The sequence below is a fragment of the Sturnira hondurensis genome, unplaced genomic scaffold (genome assembly GCF_014824575.4).
Source record: "Sturnira hondurensis isolate 20B ecotype Veracruz unplaced genomic scaffold, ASM1482457v3 Scaffold0008640, whole genome shotgun sequence".
Classification (NCBI taxonomy): Eukaryota; Metazoa; Chordata; class Mammalia; order Chiroptera; family Phyllostomidae; genus Sturnira; species Sturnira hondurensis.
Genome location: NW_028081271.1, coordinates 20,556,988 through 20,573,351, shown reverse-complemented (window position 1 = coordinate 20,573,351; position 16,364 = coordinate 20,556,988). Strand labels below are relative to the sequence as shown.

At 33.9% G+C, this 16,364-nt stretch overlaps 1 protein-coding gene across 1 annotated transcript in view; it reads left to right on the top strand.

Moving 5' to 3' along the window:
* ADAM2 (ADAM metallopeptidase domain 2) overlaps positions 1–16,364 on the top strand; it is a 98,288-nt gene that overhangs the window by 26,814 nt on the left and 55,110 nt on the right. The window contains exons 6-10 of the mRNA XM_037055095.1: positions 24–80; positions 6,644–6,715; positions 7,453–7,619; positions 8,635–8,716; positions 15,838–15,974. Coding sequence (XP_036910990.1) covers positions 24–80; positions 6,644–6,715; positions 7,453–7,619; positions 8,635–8,716; positions 15,838–15,974 — 515 coding nt within the window. The remainder of the gene's footprint in view (positions 1–23; positions 81–6,643; positions 6,716–7,452; positions 7,620–8,634; positions 8,717–15,837; positions 15,975–16,364) is intronic.

Sequence of the window (16,364 nt, the reverse complement as noted above, 5' to 3'; positions counted from 1 at the left end):
ATTTTCATGTGAATTTTTTTCAGCCAGTTACACAGCTCTCTCCGTATATAGAAATGCATGTTGTAGTTGAAAAAAAATTGGTAAGTATATTCTGATTTACTTGCTTTATGTCAATTTGTATTAGTAATTATCTGTTCCTTCAAATAATCTCTTTTTCTTGGATTCCAATAATTCATATATTGCTTTTGTGTAATGGTATTTTACAAATCCCTCTTTTTTCCTTTCTGGTCCTTAGACTCCATAACTTAAACTGTCTACTCCTCAAGTTCACTGATTCTTCACGCTGCCTCTTGAAATCTGTTGTTGAATCTTTCCAGCAAATTTTCAATTCAATTATCAAATTTTAGAGCTCTAGAATTTATTTGATTTCTTTTTATTTCTGTATTTTATTATTTAGTTTATATGTAATATTTCTGATTTCCCTTAGTGTTTTCCTGTAGCTCTTTGAGCATACTCTAGACATACTTTAAAGACTGTGTCTGGTACCCTGCATTTCTGCAAGGGTAATCTCTCCCTATTTACCTGGTTCCTTTAGGACATGTTTGTCTGTTCACCTTGTATTGATTCAATGTTTCTATTTCTCCTGTGAAATTCATATCAAAACCTACTATAATGTGATGGTATTTGGAAGGTGGGGCTTTTGGGAATGGTTTAGGTCATTGACGTGGAACTGTTATCAAAGGCTTTAGACACCTTATAAAGGAGATCCAGAAAGTTCCCCCACCCTTCTGCCATCTGAGGACACAGAAGAAGCTAGCAAGAAGAAGAAGCTAGCTACCATTTACGAGCCAGGATGAGGGTTTTCATCAGACACTAAATCTGCTGGAGCCTCTGTCTTAGTCAGTTTCCTGAACTGAGAGAGATAAATGTTCATTGTTTAACATTTTACATTGTTACGACATTTTTGCTATAACACCTCAAACAAAGGAATCTGGTGCTCTTTGTTGAAAAATTGTCATTTAAAACAATGAAACACCTCTTGCAGTTTTTGCAGATTTGCCCTGTGCAGGGCACTTTTTAACTGATGAGTTGGCCTTGCTCACAATTTAGGGGTCAGCTGAGGGGAGATTTAGGATGTTCTCAGGTCTTCTCTAAGCATATGTCCTGAAGATCTTTCTTAACTTCACCATCTATAGGGCTGTTTTTGAATATCTCGATTTTCCAAAGAGTCTCACCCCAGCTTCTCCTCAGGGCCTTACATGGTCTGTTGTCCACCTTTATCTGTAATCTCTTGCCCCAGACATCTGACTGTCTGTCGTCTCCCTGAAGCTTTCACAAGTAGTGGCTTTTCCTTTTTGATACCTGAAATCTGAATTAAGTAAGTTAAACCCCAGCCCTTCATGCAGCCTATAGACAAATTAGAACATTCCAAGTAAGACCTGTTCTGCAATCCCTGATTTGATGGAAGAAACTGGGAATGGGTCGCAGTCCTCTCCAGCCTAGACCATGTGACATTGGAGAAGGGAGCAGGGTGAGGGAAAGTTCAAGCACCACACAATTTCCTGCCATTTTCCTTGGAGTTGGCTGGTCCACAGAGTATCTCACCTGTCATATCTCATCTCTATTCCACATGGCAGAAAACAACTCCACATTTTTTTTACATGCCAGTGTTGTTGACAGGGCTCTCCAAACCAGTAAGTGGTGAGTGAAAAGTGAAGGCCTAGGATATTACTGTAGATTACTATAGACTTCATAAAAACTGTACACTTAGGCTACAGTAAATTTACAAAACAATGCAAGGTTATAGCAAACCAAGAGAAAATGGTCCATCAAGGGACGCTATAAATATGGGATGTCCAAGGTTGCTGCTGCTGGCAGAACATGACACACTGTTGTATAGCAAACTTTTTTATAAGTAGAAAGAATATATCCTACAATAATGATAAAAATATAATAAGTACCTAGACCAGTAACATATTTATTATCATCATCAAGTATTGTGTACTGTATGCAATTGTATTTGCTATGCTTTTATGCAACTGGCAGTACAGTAATTTTGTTTGCAGAAGCATCATTACAAACGTGTGAGTAGTGCATGGCAACAGCATCAGCAGGTAATTACAATCTAATGCGACTACCATCATCTATGTGGTCTCTCACTGACAGAAGCGTTGATATGCAGTGTCTGCTAAATGAAAACTAGATACTGGAATGTTAGCTAAGAGAAAGAAGCCTGTTTGTTCATTGTTTTGCTTTATTTTTTAGTGTGGGAGGATGCTTTTTTGCTGATGAAAAAACCCAAGTACCAATGACAAGTAATGATATGGGCTTGAATTTTTAGTTACATCTTTGAAAAGGTGACGTTTAATGTGTGTAATTGAAATACAAATGTTTTTCATTTGACTGGATCACTGTTTCATACACAGTTGCATCAAGGAAAGCAGAGTATGCGATTGGATATCCAAGTTCAGGGTTAAATAAAGTGATGCAAGTTTGTGGGCTTTCTCTTCTCTTTATTGATTTGTGAAAAGGCTATTACTTTTTACAACTTTAAGTTAAAACGGAAAGAACTACATTCCTCATATTTCTTTTTAATTTTTCTATTTAATGAGTATAAAATTATATCACATCGGTATTTCCATTTCCTTAAATGATAATGAATTTATACATAATTTAATGTTTATTGGCCACTGGTATTTGCTTTTCTCTGAATTGACAACTTACACCTTTTGCTCATTTTCTTAATGTTTTTTGCTTTCTTATCAACTTGTAACAAATATTTAGATGTTAAAAATATCTGTACATGGTTTATTACCTGCAATAAAATATTGAAGCATTACCTTTGGTAACTGGTTTTATTGTATCTGTGGGGGGTATTATATATACAAAATTTTAATGTTCTTATATTCAAATATACTTTCATATTTTTCAATAGTTTTTAAGTTCACAGCTTTAATTAAGAACATGTTTCTAACTCCTATATTGTACACATAGTCTTCTAGATTTGTCTGCATTTAACTCTAATATACCTGGAGTGCATTTTTATATATGGCATAGGATAAACTCTAGCTTAGGTGGGTGTCGATTTTTATTTCTTTCAGATAAATAGCTTGTTGTGCCAGCACTGCTGATTAGATATTGAAGTCTCAGATGTAATTGGGTTCTCCGTTTGGTGTCCCATTAACCTATGTGTCTATTTATAAACTGGCTTCATATTGACTAGATTACAGTGGCTTTATGGTTTAATGGTGTAGAGCAGACAAATCTCCACTCTGTTCTTACCCATACTTCTCTTGCACATTTTCTCTCAGGATCTTATTCTTAGATGTGAAAATTACTTTCTCAATCCTCCCACCCAAATTGGGACTCTAATTAACATGGCATTTTATTTTATTTTTTATTTTTTAAAAATTTTTTGGCCTTTATGTTTTTTTTAAAGATTTTATTTATTTATCATTAGAGGGGGAGGGAAGGAAAGGAGAGAGAGAAATATCAATGTATGGTTGCGTCTTGTGAGTCCCCTGCTGGGAACTGACTGGCCTGCAACCCAGGCATGTGCCCTGACTGGGAATCGAACCGCGATCGTGTGGTTCCCAGGCTCACGCTCAATCCACTGAGCTACACCAGCCAGGGCTGGCCTTTATGTTTTAAAAGTATTTTTATTGTTGTTCAATTATAGTTGTCTGCATTTTCCCTCCACCACGCCCCACCACCCCAGCCAAACCTACCTTTCTCCTTTGGTTTTGTCCATGTGTCCTTTATAGTACTTCCTGATAACGTGGCATTTAAACAATACCAATTTAGGGTAATAAGCAACTTCGTAATAAGTCTTCTTATCCGAGAAAAACATGTATGTGTGGTTTAGACTGATTCTACATCTTTTAACAAGACTACTCTAGGTTTTTTTAAAACAAAGATTTATAGCCTTTCTTGTTTTATTTACTCCTAAGTACTCTAGACTTTTCAGTATTATAAATACATTTTTCATATCGATTGAGAAAAACATTAATTTTTATAGATAGCTTCCATATCCAGCCACCTTATCATCTGCTCTTAATAATGACAATTTTACTTGAACCTCCTGTTTTCTAGTATAAAATATAAGTTCAAAGACATAGTTTTATTTCTTCTTTCTAGTGTTTGTAGCAGGTTTAAGAAGATTTTCTTGTGTTTTTGAATTCACCAGAACTTCCCTTAACCACATTAAATAACAAAGGGAAGAGCTATATAGATCCCTATTTTAATTTAAATGATTTTCATTTTGAGTAACGTTTACCACCAATTTTTAGTTGTTCATATTGATATTATCATTGTGTTCAGTCTTTAAGTAATTTTATTCAATTTGTTTTGGAGTTGTTATTAGGAATTGCTGCTGAATTTTATCAAATGCTTTCTCAGCACTTATTTTCATGACTGCAAATTTTCTCTCAGTTTCTTGGTATAATGGATAATGTTACACACTTCGTGGATGGTGAACTTCTGTTTACTGGAAAATAAATTTGCCTTATCACATTATTCTTTTGATATGTTGCTGAAATTTGTTGACTAATATTTAGAATGTTTGCATTTTCATTCACGAATATAGTTGTTTTATAGTTTTATCAAATATATCAATTATCATAGAAGAAACTTAAAAGATAATTAAAGAACTACCATTTAAAACTCATCAAGATACTCTGGTTTCTCTTCAGATCATATAAATCTTTCACCTTTTAAAACTCATCGGAAACTTTGAGCTCATAGCTGCATTTTATATAACTTCTAAATAGCAGATAATTGCTCTGTACTCTAATCTAGTCATTTTCATTCATTGGTATGAATAAATATCTCCTAGAAAATTGGGTTAAAAAATTAAATAGACACCAAGATCCTGCAACTTCAACAAATCTAGGTTTCTATAATTTAGTCTCCAGATGAGTCTGACACAAACAAAATCCAAGAATCACTGTCCTAAACTGCTCAGAAAGCTCCCAACTCATTTTATAAAGACAAAAAAATTTAATTCCATCCCTAAAGCTAGGACATTTATATTTTTTACTATGTAAATCAGATTGTATCAATTCCCTGATTAAAACTTTGAATAGCTTTCTCTCTTTCTTTTATTGAGGATAATTGACATACAATATTATTATACTAGTTTCATATGTACAACATAATGATTCAGTATTTGTATATATTACAACATAGTCACCATAAGTCTAGTTAACATTTGTCACCATACATAATTAGAGAATTTTGTTTTCCAATGAAAACTTTTAAGATCTACCTTCTTAGCAACTTGCAAATATGCAAAACAGCATTATTAACTATAGTTTCCATATAGTTTATCACATCCTTGTGGCTTATTTCATAACTGAGAGTTTGTACCCTTGGGTTCCCCTCACTTATTTTGCCAAACCCTCTCACCTAGCTCTGACAACCAACAATTTATTCTCTGGGTCTATGAGTGTGACTTCCAAAAATTTCACATATAACTGAGATCAAACACTTTTCCTCTGAAGTTTATTTACTCTTAAATTTCTCGACCATCTTGTTATTCCACCCAGTCCTGAAGGTTCTATGACTTTGCTCTTTCCTAGTTGACATTAGAATTTTGGTAGGAGTTGCATCAAATCTGTAGATTGCTTTGTATAGTATATACATTTTAACAATATTAATTCTTGAGCATTGAATATATTTGCATTCATTTGTGGGGTTTGTTTCAATTTTTTCTTTAATATCACGTAGGGTTTTTTATTTCTTTTTTAATGTTTAATTTATTTTAATTGTTGTTCAAGTACAGTTTTCTGTCTTTTATTCCCATCCCAGCCCACCCCCGCCCCAGTGTTCCCCACTTTCCTCCCATTTCCACCCCCCATTACTTCTAACAGTTTTTCGGTGGAGACTTCAGCGTTTTCTACATATAATATGACACTTTCAAATAGTGAGAGTTTTACTTCTCCCTCTTCAGTCTGAATGCATGTTTTTCTAGCATAATTTCTCTGGCTATGACTTTCAAATCTGTGCTAAATGAAAGTGGTTAGACTGAGCATCCTTGTATTGCTCCTGATTGTAGGGGAAAAGCCTTTAATTTCTTGTCATTGATTATGATTATGATCTTGGTTGTAGGCCTGTTATATATGGTTTTCACTGTGTTAAGGTATGTTCCTTATACGTGTGTTTCATTGAGAGTGTTTATTATGAAAAAATGTTGGAATTTTGTCAAATGATTTTTTATATATCAGTTGAAATAATGTTATGTTTTTCCCTTCATTCCTTAGTGTACCACATTAACCAATTTGTGAACGCTTAACCATTTTGCATCCATGGAATACATCCACTTGACCATGATGCATGATCCTTTTAATGTGCTCTTGATTTCAGTGTGCCAACCTTCTATGAGGATTTTTGTATCTGTGTTCATCAAAGACGCTGGCCTGTAATTTCCTTTTTATGCTGTGTAGTTGTCTAGTTTTGGGATCAGGGTAATGCTGACCTTGTAAAATGAGTTTGGAAGTGTTCCTCCTCTCTGTTTCGGGGAGTTTATAGTGTCTTTTTGTGCCTTTTATATAGCCTGTTTCTCACACTGAATATATATTATTTTATAATATTTAATATTAAAAAACTAATAACGAGCAGTTTAAACCCTACATTAAAATTTAAACATTCATTAATTATTAAGCAATATATATTTAGATCTAAAACGTGTGATTATCTTTTTCAGTATCATCATATGGGTTCTGATACAGCTGTTGTCACTCAAAAAATTTTCCAGTTAATTAGTTTGACTAATGCTGTAAGTATCTGGTTTTTAGTACTTTTGCATTTGCTTTTATTACTTAAAAAAGTCCACGTTTCTTTTATGACACTGCCTAAATATACATCTTATGTGAATAGAGAAATCTACATAGCCATTTTAATTTTCGGTTTTCTGACTTGTTTAATAGAAATAATAATAATTGTATATATCAGCTATTTTCAACCTTTTTATTTTATAACACACAAAATAATCATTAAAGTTATGTGGCACACCAAGAAAATCTATTTTCTGCCGGTTTGACAAAAAAATAGGTATACTCATAATTTTTATTTATTCACACCAGACAGCGGTTGTTGTGTTGGCTGTTGTCATTTTCTGTTTGACAATCTAAGGGAAAAGAAGTCAGTGCGCCTGACTGAATAGTCAAATATTGTATGTTTTAAAGATTCTTGCAGCACACCAGTGGGCCTCTGGCAGTACACCAGAGTGCCACAGCACACTGGTTAAAAATCACTAGTGTATATCTAAACAAGTTATTATAAGGATCAAATTAAATAAAGCACTTGACATGGGATGTGCTTAAGTACGAACTTTTCAAATGTTAATGATAACTTGTTCCGTTAATAGCACATATTATGTTATAAGATTTAAAACAGACTTAAAGTTGAATTGTTTAACTTCTGTAACCAGTGTAGTGTTTATTTTCACACTTAATTTTGAAATCTATTTAGACCATGATATTTAAATATATTTCGTTATGTGTTCTATTTTAGATTTTCACTTCATTTAATATTGCAATAATTCTGTCTTCATTGGAACTTTGGATAGATGAAAATAAAATTTCAGTAACTGGAGATGCTAATCAATTATTACACAGATTTTTACGATGGAAAAGATCTTATCTTGTTTTGCGTCCACATGATATGGCATTCTTACTTGTGTAAGCACGTATTGGCATTACTGAGTCTTATACAAAGAAAACGCATCCATATTTGAACTAATGTCTGACAGTTGACAGGTCTTTCGAGAAAAATATTCTTGTGACATTTTCTTACCTACAGCATTGTGTGAATATTATTTTTCACCATAGGGGTTTTATAGAATTATTTGAATTATTAGATTTATTTGTTTGTATGTAAAATTTATTTCTTCAATCTTGTTACCATATGCCTTTTTACCTTACAGTATAATGTTCCTACCTCTACAAAAAATATTAAAAATATCTATCTGAAGAAATGTAACAGAATTCTAAGATATAGTGATTTGGGTTACTTTTTACGCTTTACTTCCATAAAATAAAACAAAAATAATCAGGAAATAGAAACCCTATTATATATTTAAACATCTCCAACATACCACATTCACATTGGGCTGCCTTTTAAAAACCATGACTCCCTTTCTATTTAATAAGCTTATTTTTTAAATTAATGTCCAGAATCTGTATATTATTATATTGAATAAAATAATATGCATAATTGAAAATAATAATCCTTTACATTATTTTTCTGCCCCACCCATATGCTGTAACTTTTCATGGCTCTGGCAAGCAAATTCTACCTGATTAAGCAAAAACTTTAGTCCATAAGGTGATTCTGCCTATTTGTCAACTATATTGCCTCATTTTTTCAAATTTTAAGAAATTTGATTTAATTTTCTTATTTTGATTTTTTAAAAATATTTTAATTTTTAATGAATACTACAAAAAACAGTATCTTCATTTGAGAAATTCCATTTGAGAATACATTTTATAATATTCAATATTAGTTTTAAAATCTATTTTATTATTTTCAAAAGAAGTAGATATATTGTCCCTTCCTATACTTTACTACTTTAATGTTAGGTGAAAATATCTATGCATATATTATATAAATACAAAAATATATATTAAGCAAATTAAGTGTTAATTGTGTTTAGTTTTACAAAATTATATAACTATGGTTTTGTTTAAACTTAAGTTACAGAGAAAAAGCAAATTATATTGGTGCAACTTATCAAGGGAAGATGTGTGACAGACAGTATGGAGGCAGTGTTGCTCTGGTTGGTACAATCTGCTTGGCTATGATATCTAAATAGAATGCTGTTTAGATCGTGTAGAGTTAACTATTTTTTTCTGAATTGTTTCTAAGTATGTTGATATTTGAGTAATCAATCTAATGATCTCTGTCCTTGCTATCCACTGAGAAAAGTGTTTGAACTATAGCAAGTCCTTATTGAACTTAGTACACATAAAATTTTTACTGTTTTCTTCTCATGAGTTCCAAATAGCCTTCTGGAAGGTTAGTGTAGTGATCTATTTTAGTCTTATAAGATGGTCATGAATAAATGTGCTTAACATTTATTCATTGATTTTAATTTCAAGCTTAGATTTTGTACACTTTCTTAGTTATTTTAGGTAACATAATTATGACCCAGATTAAAATAAAGCTTTTGAAACTATCAATTACCTTAAAGTGCTTTGTGGAACACAGGTGAAAAATAACAGAATTGAATGTTCTCCCTATTTTTCTTTAGTAGAGAATGTTGGTGTATTTAAAATTGATATGTTCTTGCCTCTCTTTCACAATGCTGTGTTTTTTCTGACATGGAGAACTTGTCTTTTTTATTTGTGTATGTGTGTTTGTACAATGTGTGCTGGAGTTTGAGGGAGGCAATGCATAATATTCATATTTCAGTGAACAAGTAAAGCTCAGTGAAGACATAAAAAGATGACTCAATCAAATGGAGAGAACTTTAATATCCACATATTATAGTTTGGAAAATGTGGCTTATGTTCATGGGCAAGCCACGACCTAGTCTCAAAAGCTGGAATTTATCTGATTTAACCAGTCAGAAGCAACACAGAAATATAATACTCTCGTGTGAAGAAGGACCTTTATCAATTAACAAAAATCAGAGCAGAACTTAATCTCTCTATAAGCAAGTTAGCTACCTAGTGAAAGGAAATGCCATCATTTACTGGAGAATGTGTGGTTCATGGGGAGGACAGTGTCTCTGTAGAGAGAGAGAAACAATCAAAGAAGAGCTTTCTAGTATTCATTTTTCTTATTCTCCACATTTCTTTGGAATAATCATTGCCTGACCCTTTCATTGCAAAAATCAGCAGTGGCTGATATTCACTAGAATGAGATGTTGAGGCCAAAAGTTGAAACTCTGCCTTCTGATGTTAAGGACCCACCACCCTCCCTACCGTACCCTAGTGGTGTCTCTGTTATTAAATCAGAGCATCATGTTTCTAGTCTCTTCCTGGATTCTTTTTTTGTGTAAAAAAAAAATCTTAATTTTAATTATTTATTTATTTTTCTTTTATGGTTATTCAAGTACAGTTGTCTCCATTTTCACCCCACCACACTCCTTGACCCACCCATTCCCATGTTTCTGGATTCTTTTATCATCATTTTTTTCTGTTCTTCTAACAATAACATGTTGTCTTAATAACAAGTTTTATAACAAATCCTCAAAAATGTTAGTGTAAACCCTACTGCTACTACTTCAGACTGATTTAGGTATTCTGAGTTATCAGCATTTCCATTTTAAAACCAGCTTGTCAATTTCAACAAAAACTGCTTGGATTTTGATTAATTTTGAACTGTATCTTTAGTCCAGTTTTAGGGACATTGGTATCTTAACAATACTGAGTCCTCCTATCCATGAAATGGAGAAACATGTATAGTATATTCACATAACACAAGCAAAAAAATTACTGCTATACACTCAACATTGATGGATCTCAAAAACTGTATGTTGAGCAAAATAAATCAGAAACAAAAGAATATTGACTTTATTATGCTATTTCAATGCAGAGGTAAACAAACACCATTTTGTTCAAGATCAGAATAGAAGTTACAAATTACAGGGAGGTAATGCCTAGAAGGTTGCTGAAGAGAAATTCTTGGGTAATAAAAATATCCTATGTTTTGCCCAGTGTAGTAGTTGCACAGATATGTAGCATACACACTTCACAAATATGTGTATATATGTATGCACTTGCAATATTATAAATAAATTATGTATATGAATGTGTGTATACATCTGAATATTCTATATATGCATATATATTAAACTGCATCAAGGCATTTAAGATTTGTGCATTCTTATTTAAGTATATTTTATTGATTATGCTATTACAGTTACCCAATTTTCACCCTTTATCCCCCCTCCACCCCCCCAACCCTCCAGCATTACCCACCCCTTAGTTCACGTCCATGGGTTGTGCATATAAGTTCTTTGAGTTGCCTGTTTCGTATACCACCTTTTTACCTCTCCCATCTATTTAATGCCTACCAATTATGCTTCTTCTCTGTACCTTTTCTTCCCTGTTTCTCCCCTCCCCTTCCCCACTGAAAATCCTCCATGTGATGTCCATTTCTCTGATTCTGTTCCTGTTCTAGTTGTTGGCTTAGTTTTTGTTTTTGTTGTTTTTCTTCCTTTATTTTAGGTTCATTTGTTGATAGTTGTGAGTTGGTTGTCATTTTACTGTTCATATTTTTTATCTTCTTTTTCTTAGAGAAGTCCCTTTAACATTTCATATAATAAGGGCTTGGTGATGATAAACTCCTTTAACTTGACCTTATCTAGGAAGCACTTTATCTGCCCTTCTATTCTAGATGATAGCTTTGCTGGATAGAATAACCTTGGATATAGGTCCTTGCTTTTCATGACTTTGAATACTTCTTTCCAGCCCCTTCTTGCCTGCAAGGTTTCTTTTGAGAAATCAGCTGACAGTCTCATGGGAACTCCTTTGTAGGTAACCCTCTCCTTTCCCCTTGCTTCTTTTAGGATTTTATCTTTATCTTTAATCTTGGGTAACTTAATGGTGATGTGACTTGGTGTATTCCTCTTTGGGTCCAACTTCTTTGGGATTCTCTGGGCTTCATAGACTTCCTGGAAATCTATTTCTTTCAGCAGATTGGGAAATTTTTCTTCCTTATTTGTTCAAATAAGTTTTCAATGTCTTGCTGTTGTTCTTCTCCTTCTGGTACCCCTATTATTTGAATATTGTAATGTTTCAAGTTGTCTCAGAGGTTCCTAAGCTTCTCTTCATTATTTTGAATTCTTGTTTCTTCATTCTGTGCTGGTTTGTTTTTTTATTTATTTCTTTTGTTCAAAATCTCTGATTTGAGTCCTGGTCTCCTTCCTGTCACTGTTGGTTCCCTGAATATTTTGCTTTATTTCATTTTGGGTATCTTTCATTTGTTATTTCATTTTTCAACCAAACTCAGTAAGTCCTATGAGCATTTTGATCACCAGGGCTTTAAATTCTCCATCAGATAGTTTGGCTATCTCCTCATCATTTAGCTCTCTTTCTAAAGTTTTGCTCTGTTCTTTCATTTGGGCCATATTTCTTTGGGGGGGGGCACCTGTTAAGTTGTAAGGGGGCAGGGCCTTAGGTATTTACCCAGACAGGGCAACCCTCCTTACTGTGTGTAGGAACTGTCTGTGGGGAACAGGCCAGAGAGGGAACAATGCAGCTCCTCTGCTCATCTCTAGCCCACTTTCCGGGGAACTCTCGTGTGCGACTAGGAGTTTCTCCCTCGGAGGCAACCGCCACATCCACAGTCAGCTCTGAGTCTCAGCTTCCCCTTACGTCAGCCCCACCCGCATGGTCGGTTGCCTTGCTGCACGTTCTCTCCATTGGCCACCTTACTAGTCTGGTTGGTCCGTTTGACTGTATCTGTAATTCTGTGGTTGTTGGCGTTCCATGCAGTTTGATTTTCTATCACTTCTGACTGTTCGCTGATTTGAGATTGGTCGTTATCCTCCTTTTGTTTGTTAGAGGAAGCGAAGGGTCTCTACCTACATCTAGTTCCATCTTGGCTGGAACTAGAATTGTGTATTCTATATAACACAAAATCATTTAAAAGGCATGAAAACATCACATAAATAAAATGTTATTAATAATTTTAAAAGACAATAATCAAAGCAAAAATATTTGTTTCAACTACTAAAAATAAAAATTATCAAATTGTTTTTTCTTCAAAAATTTTAAACCAATATATAATGTCACAGAAATTTTATCCCTAAAGAGTAAGAAAAAGAACTGAATATATTACCAAAGGAATTGTGATGTATCAATGGTATAAAGTAGAAAAATGCTCTTCATGTAAAATAGACATGAATTTTAAGTGATTCTTTGATTAGAATGAAACACAAATTTTAGTAACATTGTATAATAAACTGGAACTTATATGTACCTAAGGCACACAAATCAAACACTAAAAGAACTACTAGAAGGAATAATCATACTTGGATAATTATTTTTCCAGACCAAAATTTAGCAAGTTGGAACAGTATTAATAAGCTTTATCTAAAAAGCATATATAGAATCTTGATTTCTAATATTAGAGACTAGTAGAAGTTTTTATAAAGCAAACACGGCAAGCATATACATAGTAAGTTATCATATGCTGTACAATAAAGGGCATATCAATAGTTACTTGCCTGCAAATTCCTCAGTCTAGTGATTGGCACATAAGAAACCTTAATAAAAGCCATCTGCTGTTATTATTTGACAGGTATTGCCCTAGGCAACTATTATTCATCAAAGGAAACTTGTTTGCTTAGTTACAAACTTTTATACAAAGTATTTAAATATTCCAGTGCTAAGTATAATTTTAGCTTTTCTGTTATTTTCTTTTTTTGTTATTTCCCCCCCACCACTTCCCTTCACTCCACCCTTTCCTGACTTCAACCAGAGACACCAAAATAAAGGACAGATTGACAGTAATCAGAAGGGAGGGAGTAGAGGGATAATGGGGGACAATAGGGGAAGGGTCATCAAGGAACATGTATAAAGGACACATGGACAAAACTTTTCCATCATTTTTGAAACAGGAGTAACCATAACAGTATCCTGTAAGAAATTTTCACACTCCAGTTTGTATCTTTTTCAAGTTTTTCATACTAGCCTGTTATGGTCTAAATTATATCCTCCTAAAATTGATTCATATGTTGAAGCCCCAACCCAATGTGACTATATATCGTAGATTAGGCCTTTATGGAAGTAATTAAGATTCAGGAGGGTTATAAGAATGGGCCTCTGATCTGAGAGCACTGGAGTCCTCATGAAGGAGAAAAAGACACCAGAGGTATCTACCTCTGTGTGTAAACAAAAGAAGGCCACGAGAGGACACTGTGAAAAGGCAGCCTCCTACAAGCCAGGAGGAGAGACCTTACCAGAAAGCAAACCTTTTGACAATTTGACCTTGGACTTCTAGTCTCCAGAACTGTGAGGAAATACATTTTTGTGATTTAAGCCATCCCGGTCTGTGGTATTTTGTAATGACAGTCCTAGCTCACTGATGGAAGCCTAATGTGAGATCGCCACAAAAAGAATATAAAGGAATGTCATCTCCAACCCAAACTGCATCTTTTGACCATATCACACAGATGAAAGGAAAAACCAGAATAAATATGCTAGTAAGAAGATAAAGAATAAAAGAGCAATTGCACATGGAAGTAAGAGGGACTGCTTTTAAACAAATGAGTAAAGTGAAACTTTTTGGATGCTCTTATTTCCATTTGGCCAAGTTATGTAAGATAAGAGGGAACAGGACTAATAGAAAAAGAGAAACAATGATAAAGTGGCACTGAATGGTTGCCTAGCCTTTTCTACAATATCTTGAAAACAAAAATAACTACACTAATAATATACCACCTTACTATTTATTATCTCACTATTTATATTATCTTATTACATTGCTGACATTTAGCAAGGTCTTTCTTTTTATTTTCCATGGAATCAAATATTTTTCCTCCCCTTCCCCTTTCATTCTCCCTCATCTTCTACCTCCCCCTTTTTCCTCCTCTCCCTTTATTTCCTTTTCCTCCTCCTTCTCCTTCTTCATGTTATCTTTCTTTTCTTCTCTCTCCCTCCCTTTGAAAATGGATGGTACATTCAACTGTGGTCATTGGGTAAAGTGACTGTTATTGATGTGTATGCAAAATGTAAGGACTCAGCACTATCTCAGGGCTATAACACAGATATTTAATTTGTCAGCCAGGCTTGAAAAAAAGGACAGAGTTATTCCATTAGCGTCACAGACAGACTGTAGAGAACTCCATTCAAGGATTCAGACTCCTGACAATGACAGCAATAAACAACCTGCTCTTTTCTCACCCTCTCATCTCTTGGACCAGAGTAAAACAGGGGGAGAAATTTACTTTTGACATAATCCATTGGTGTCATTCTGAGTTAGAGAGCAGGGTGGAAAACAATGGAGAGTTGAATTAGAGAAGCAAACGGAAGGTATCAAAATGCATTCCTAGAAATCTGTCTTGAAGTGTATTTATATGAGTGTTATTAGATATATTTGAAGAGCTAGCATGACTTGTGGATTTTTTAAACATATGTTTTAGTATGGTCAAAATTTGCTATGATAAGCATCTTATATTTATAAAGAAAAATGATAAAGGCATTTTGGGTTTGAAAATAAAGTTTAAACAACTGGAAAGTGGCATTCTCATTATTGGTCATTATTACCATGATATAAATTAATTCTATGTGTTAATTTATGGCTTTTAAAAATGTATGAAACATTTATGTAAAATATCGTTTCTAATCAAACTATAAATGAGCATGACCTGCTAATAATTTGTTAGTACAAATATCACTATAATTATTATTAGGTATAATTATATTACTGAAGCAATTTTTATCTTGCTCTGATGTCACCAAATGAACCCTACATTTACATTTTGGTAAAATTTCAAATTTCACTATTTTTATTTTTCTTATATTGATAATGGTGCCTATAACAAATTAGTCCAACGTGGATGGCACTTCTCCTTTAACTTTTTTTAAATTTAATTTATTTAACTTAATCTAGAACTTAATTTATTTAGTTTTAGAAAGATGGGAAGGAGAAAGAAAGGAGAGAAACATCAATGTGTGGTTGCTTCTCACTGGTCCCCCTACTGGGGAGCTGGCCCACAATTCAGGAATGTGCCCTGAATGGGAATAGAACCAGGAAACCTCCGGTTCCCAGGCTGGAGCTCAATCCATGAGCTACCCCAGCCAGGGCATGGGTGGCACTTCTGAGGTTGATATATTAGAAGCCTCTATTCCATTTTGTCATGTGACAATTTCTAATAATTAACACTATTTCCCAGTAAATAAATTATCTTCTAAAATGTGACTGTACATGCATGTTTTTTTCCAGCACCCTAAAACCATTAGCATGGAATCATTTTCAGTTATTATAGCTCAATTACTGAGCTTGAGTATGGGGATAGCTTATGATGACCTTGACAAATGCCAGTGCCCAGGAGCTGTCTGCATAATGAACCCAGAAGCAATGTAAGATGCTTTAATTTTAAGTGCTTTATACATAGAATTTATGCAAAAATAAGTTTGGTGTATTTAAAATCTAAGCTCTTAAAATAATTAAAAATGGTCAAATATAATCTATGACCTGGCCCTGGCTGGTGTAGCTCAGTGGATTGAGTGCGGGCCTGTGAACCACATGATCGTGGTTCAATTCCTAGTCAGGGCACATGCCTGGGTTGCGGGCCAGTTCCCAGCCTCATGAGAGGTAACCATACATTGATATTTCTCTCCTTCTCTCTTTCTCTCCTTCCCTTCCCCTCTAAAGATAAATAAGTAAAATCTTTTTTTAAAAATCCTTTAATATGTATATATATATAATCTGTGACCTGTGATCCCTAGGTCAAAATACATAATCTAAGT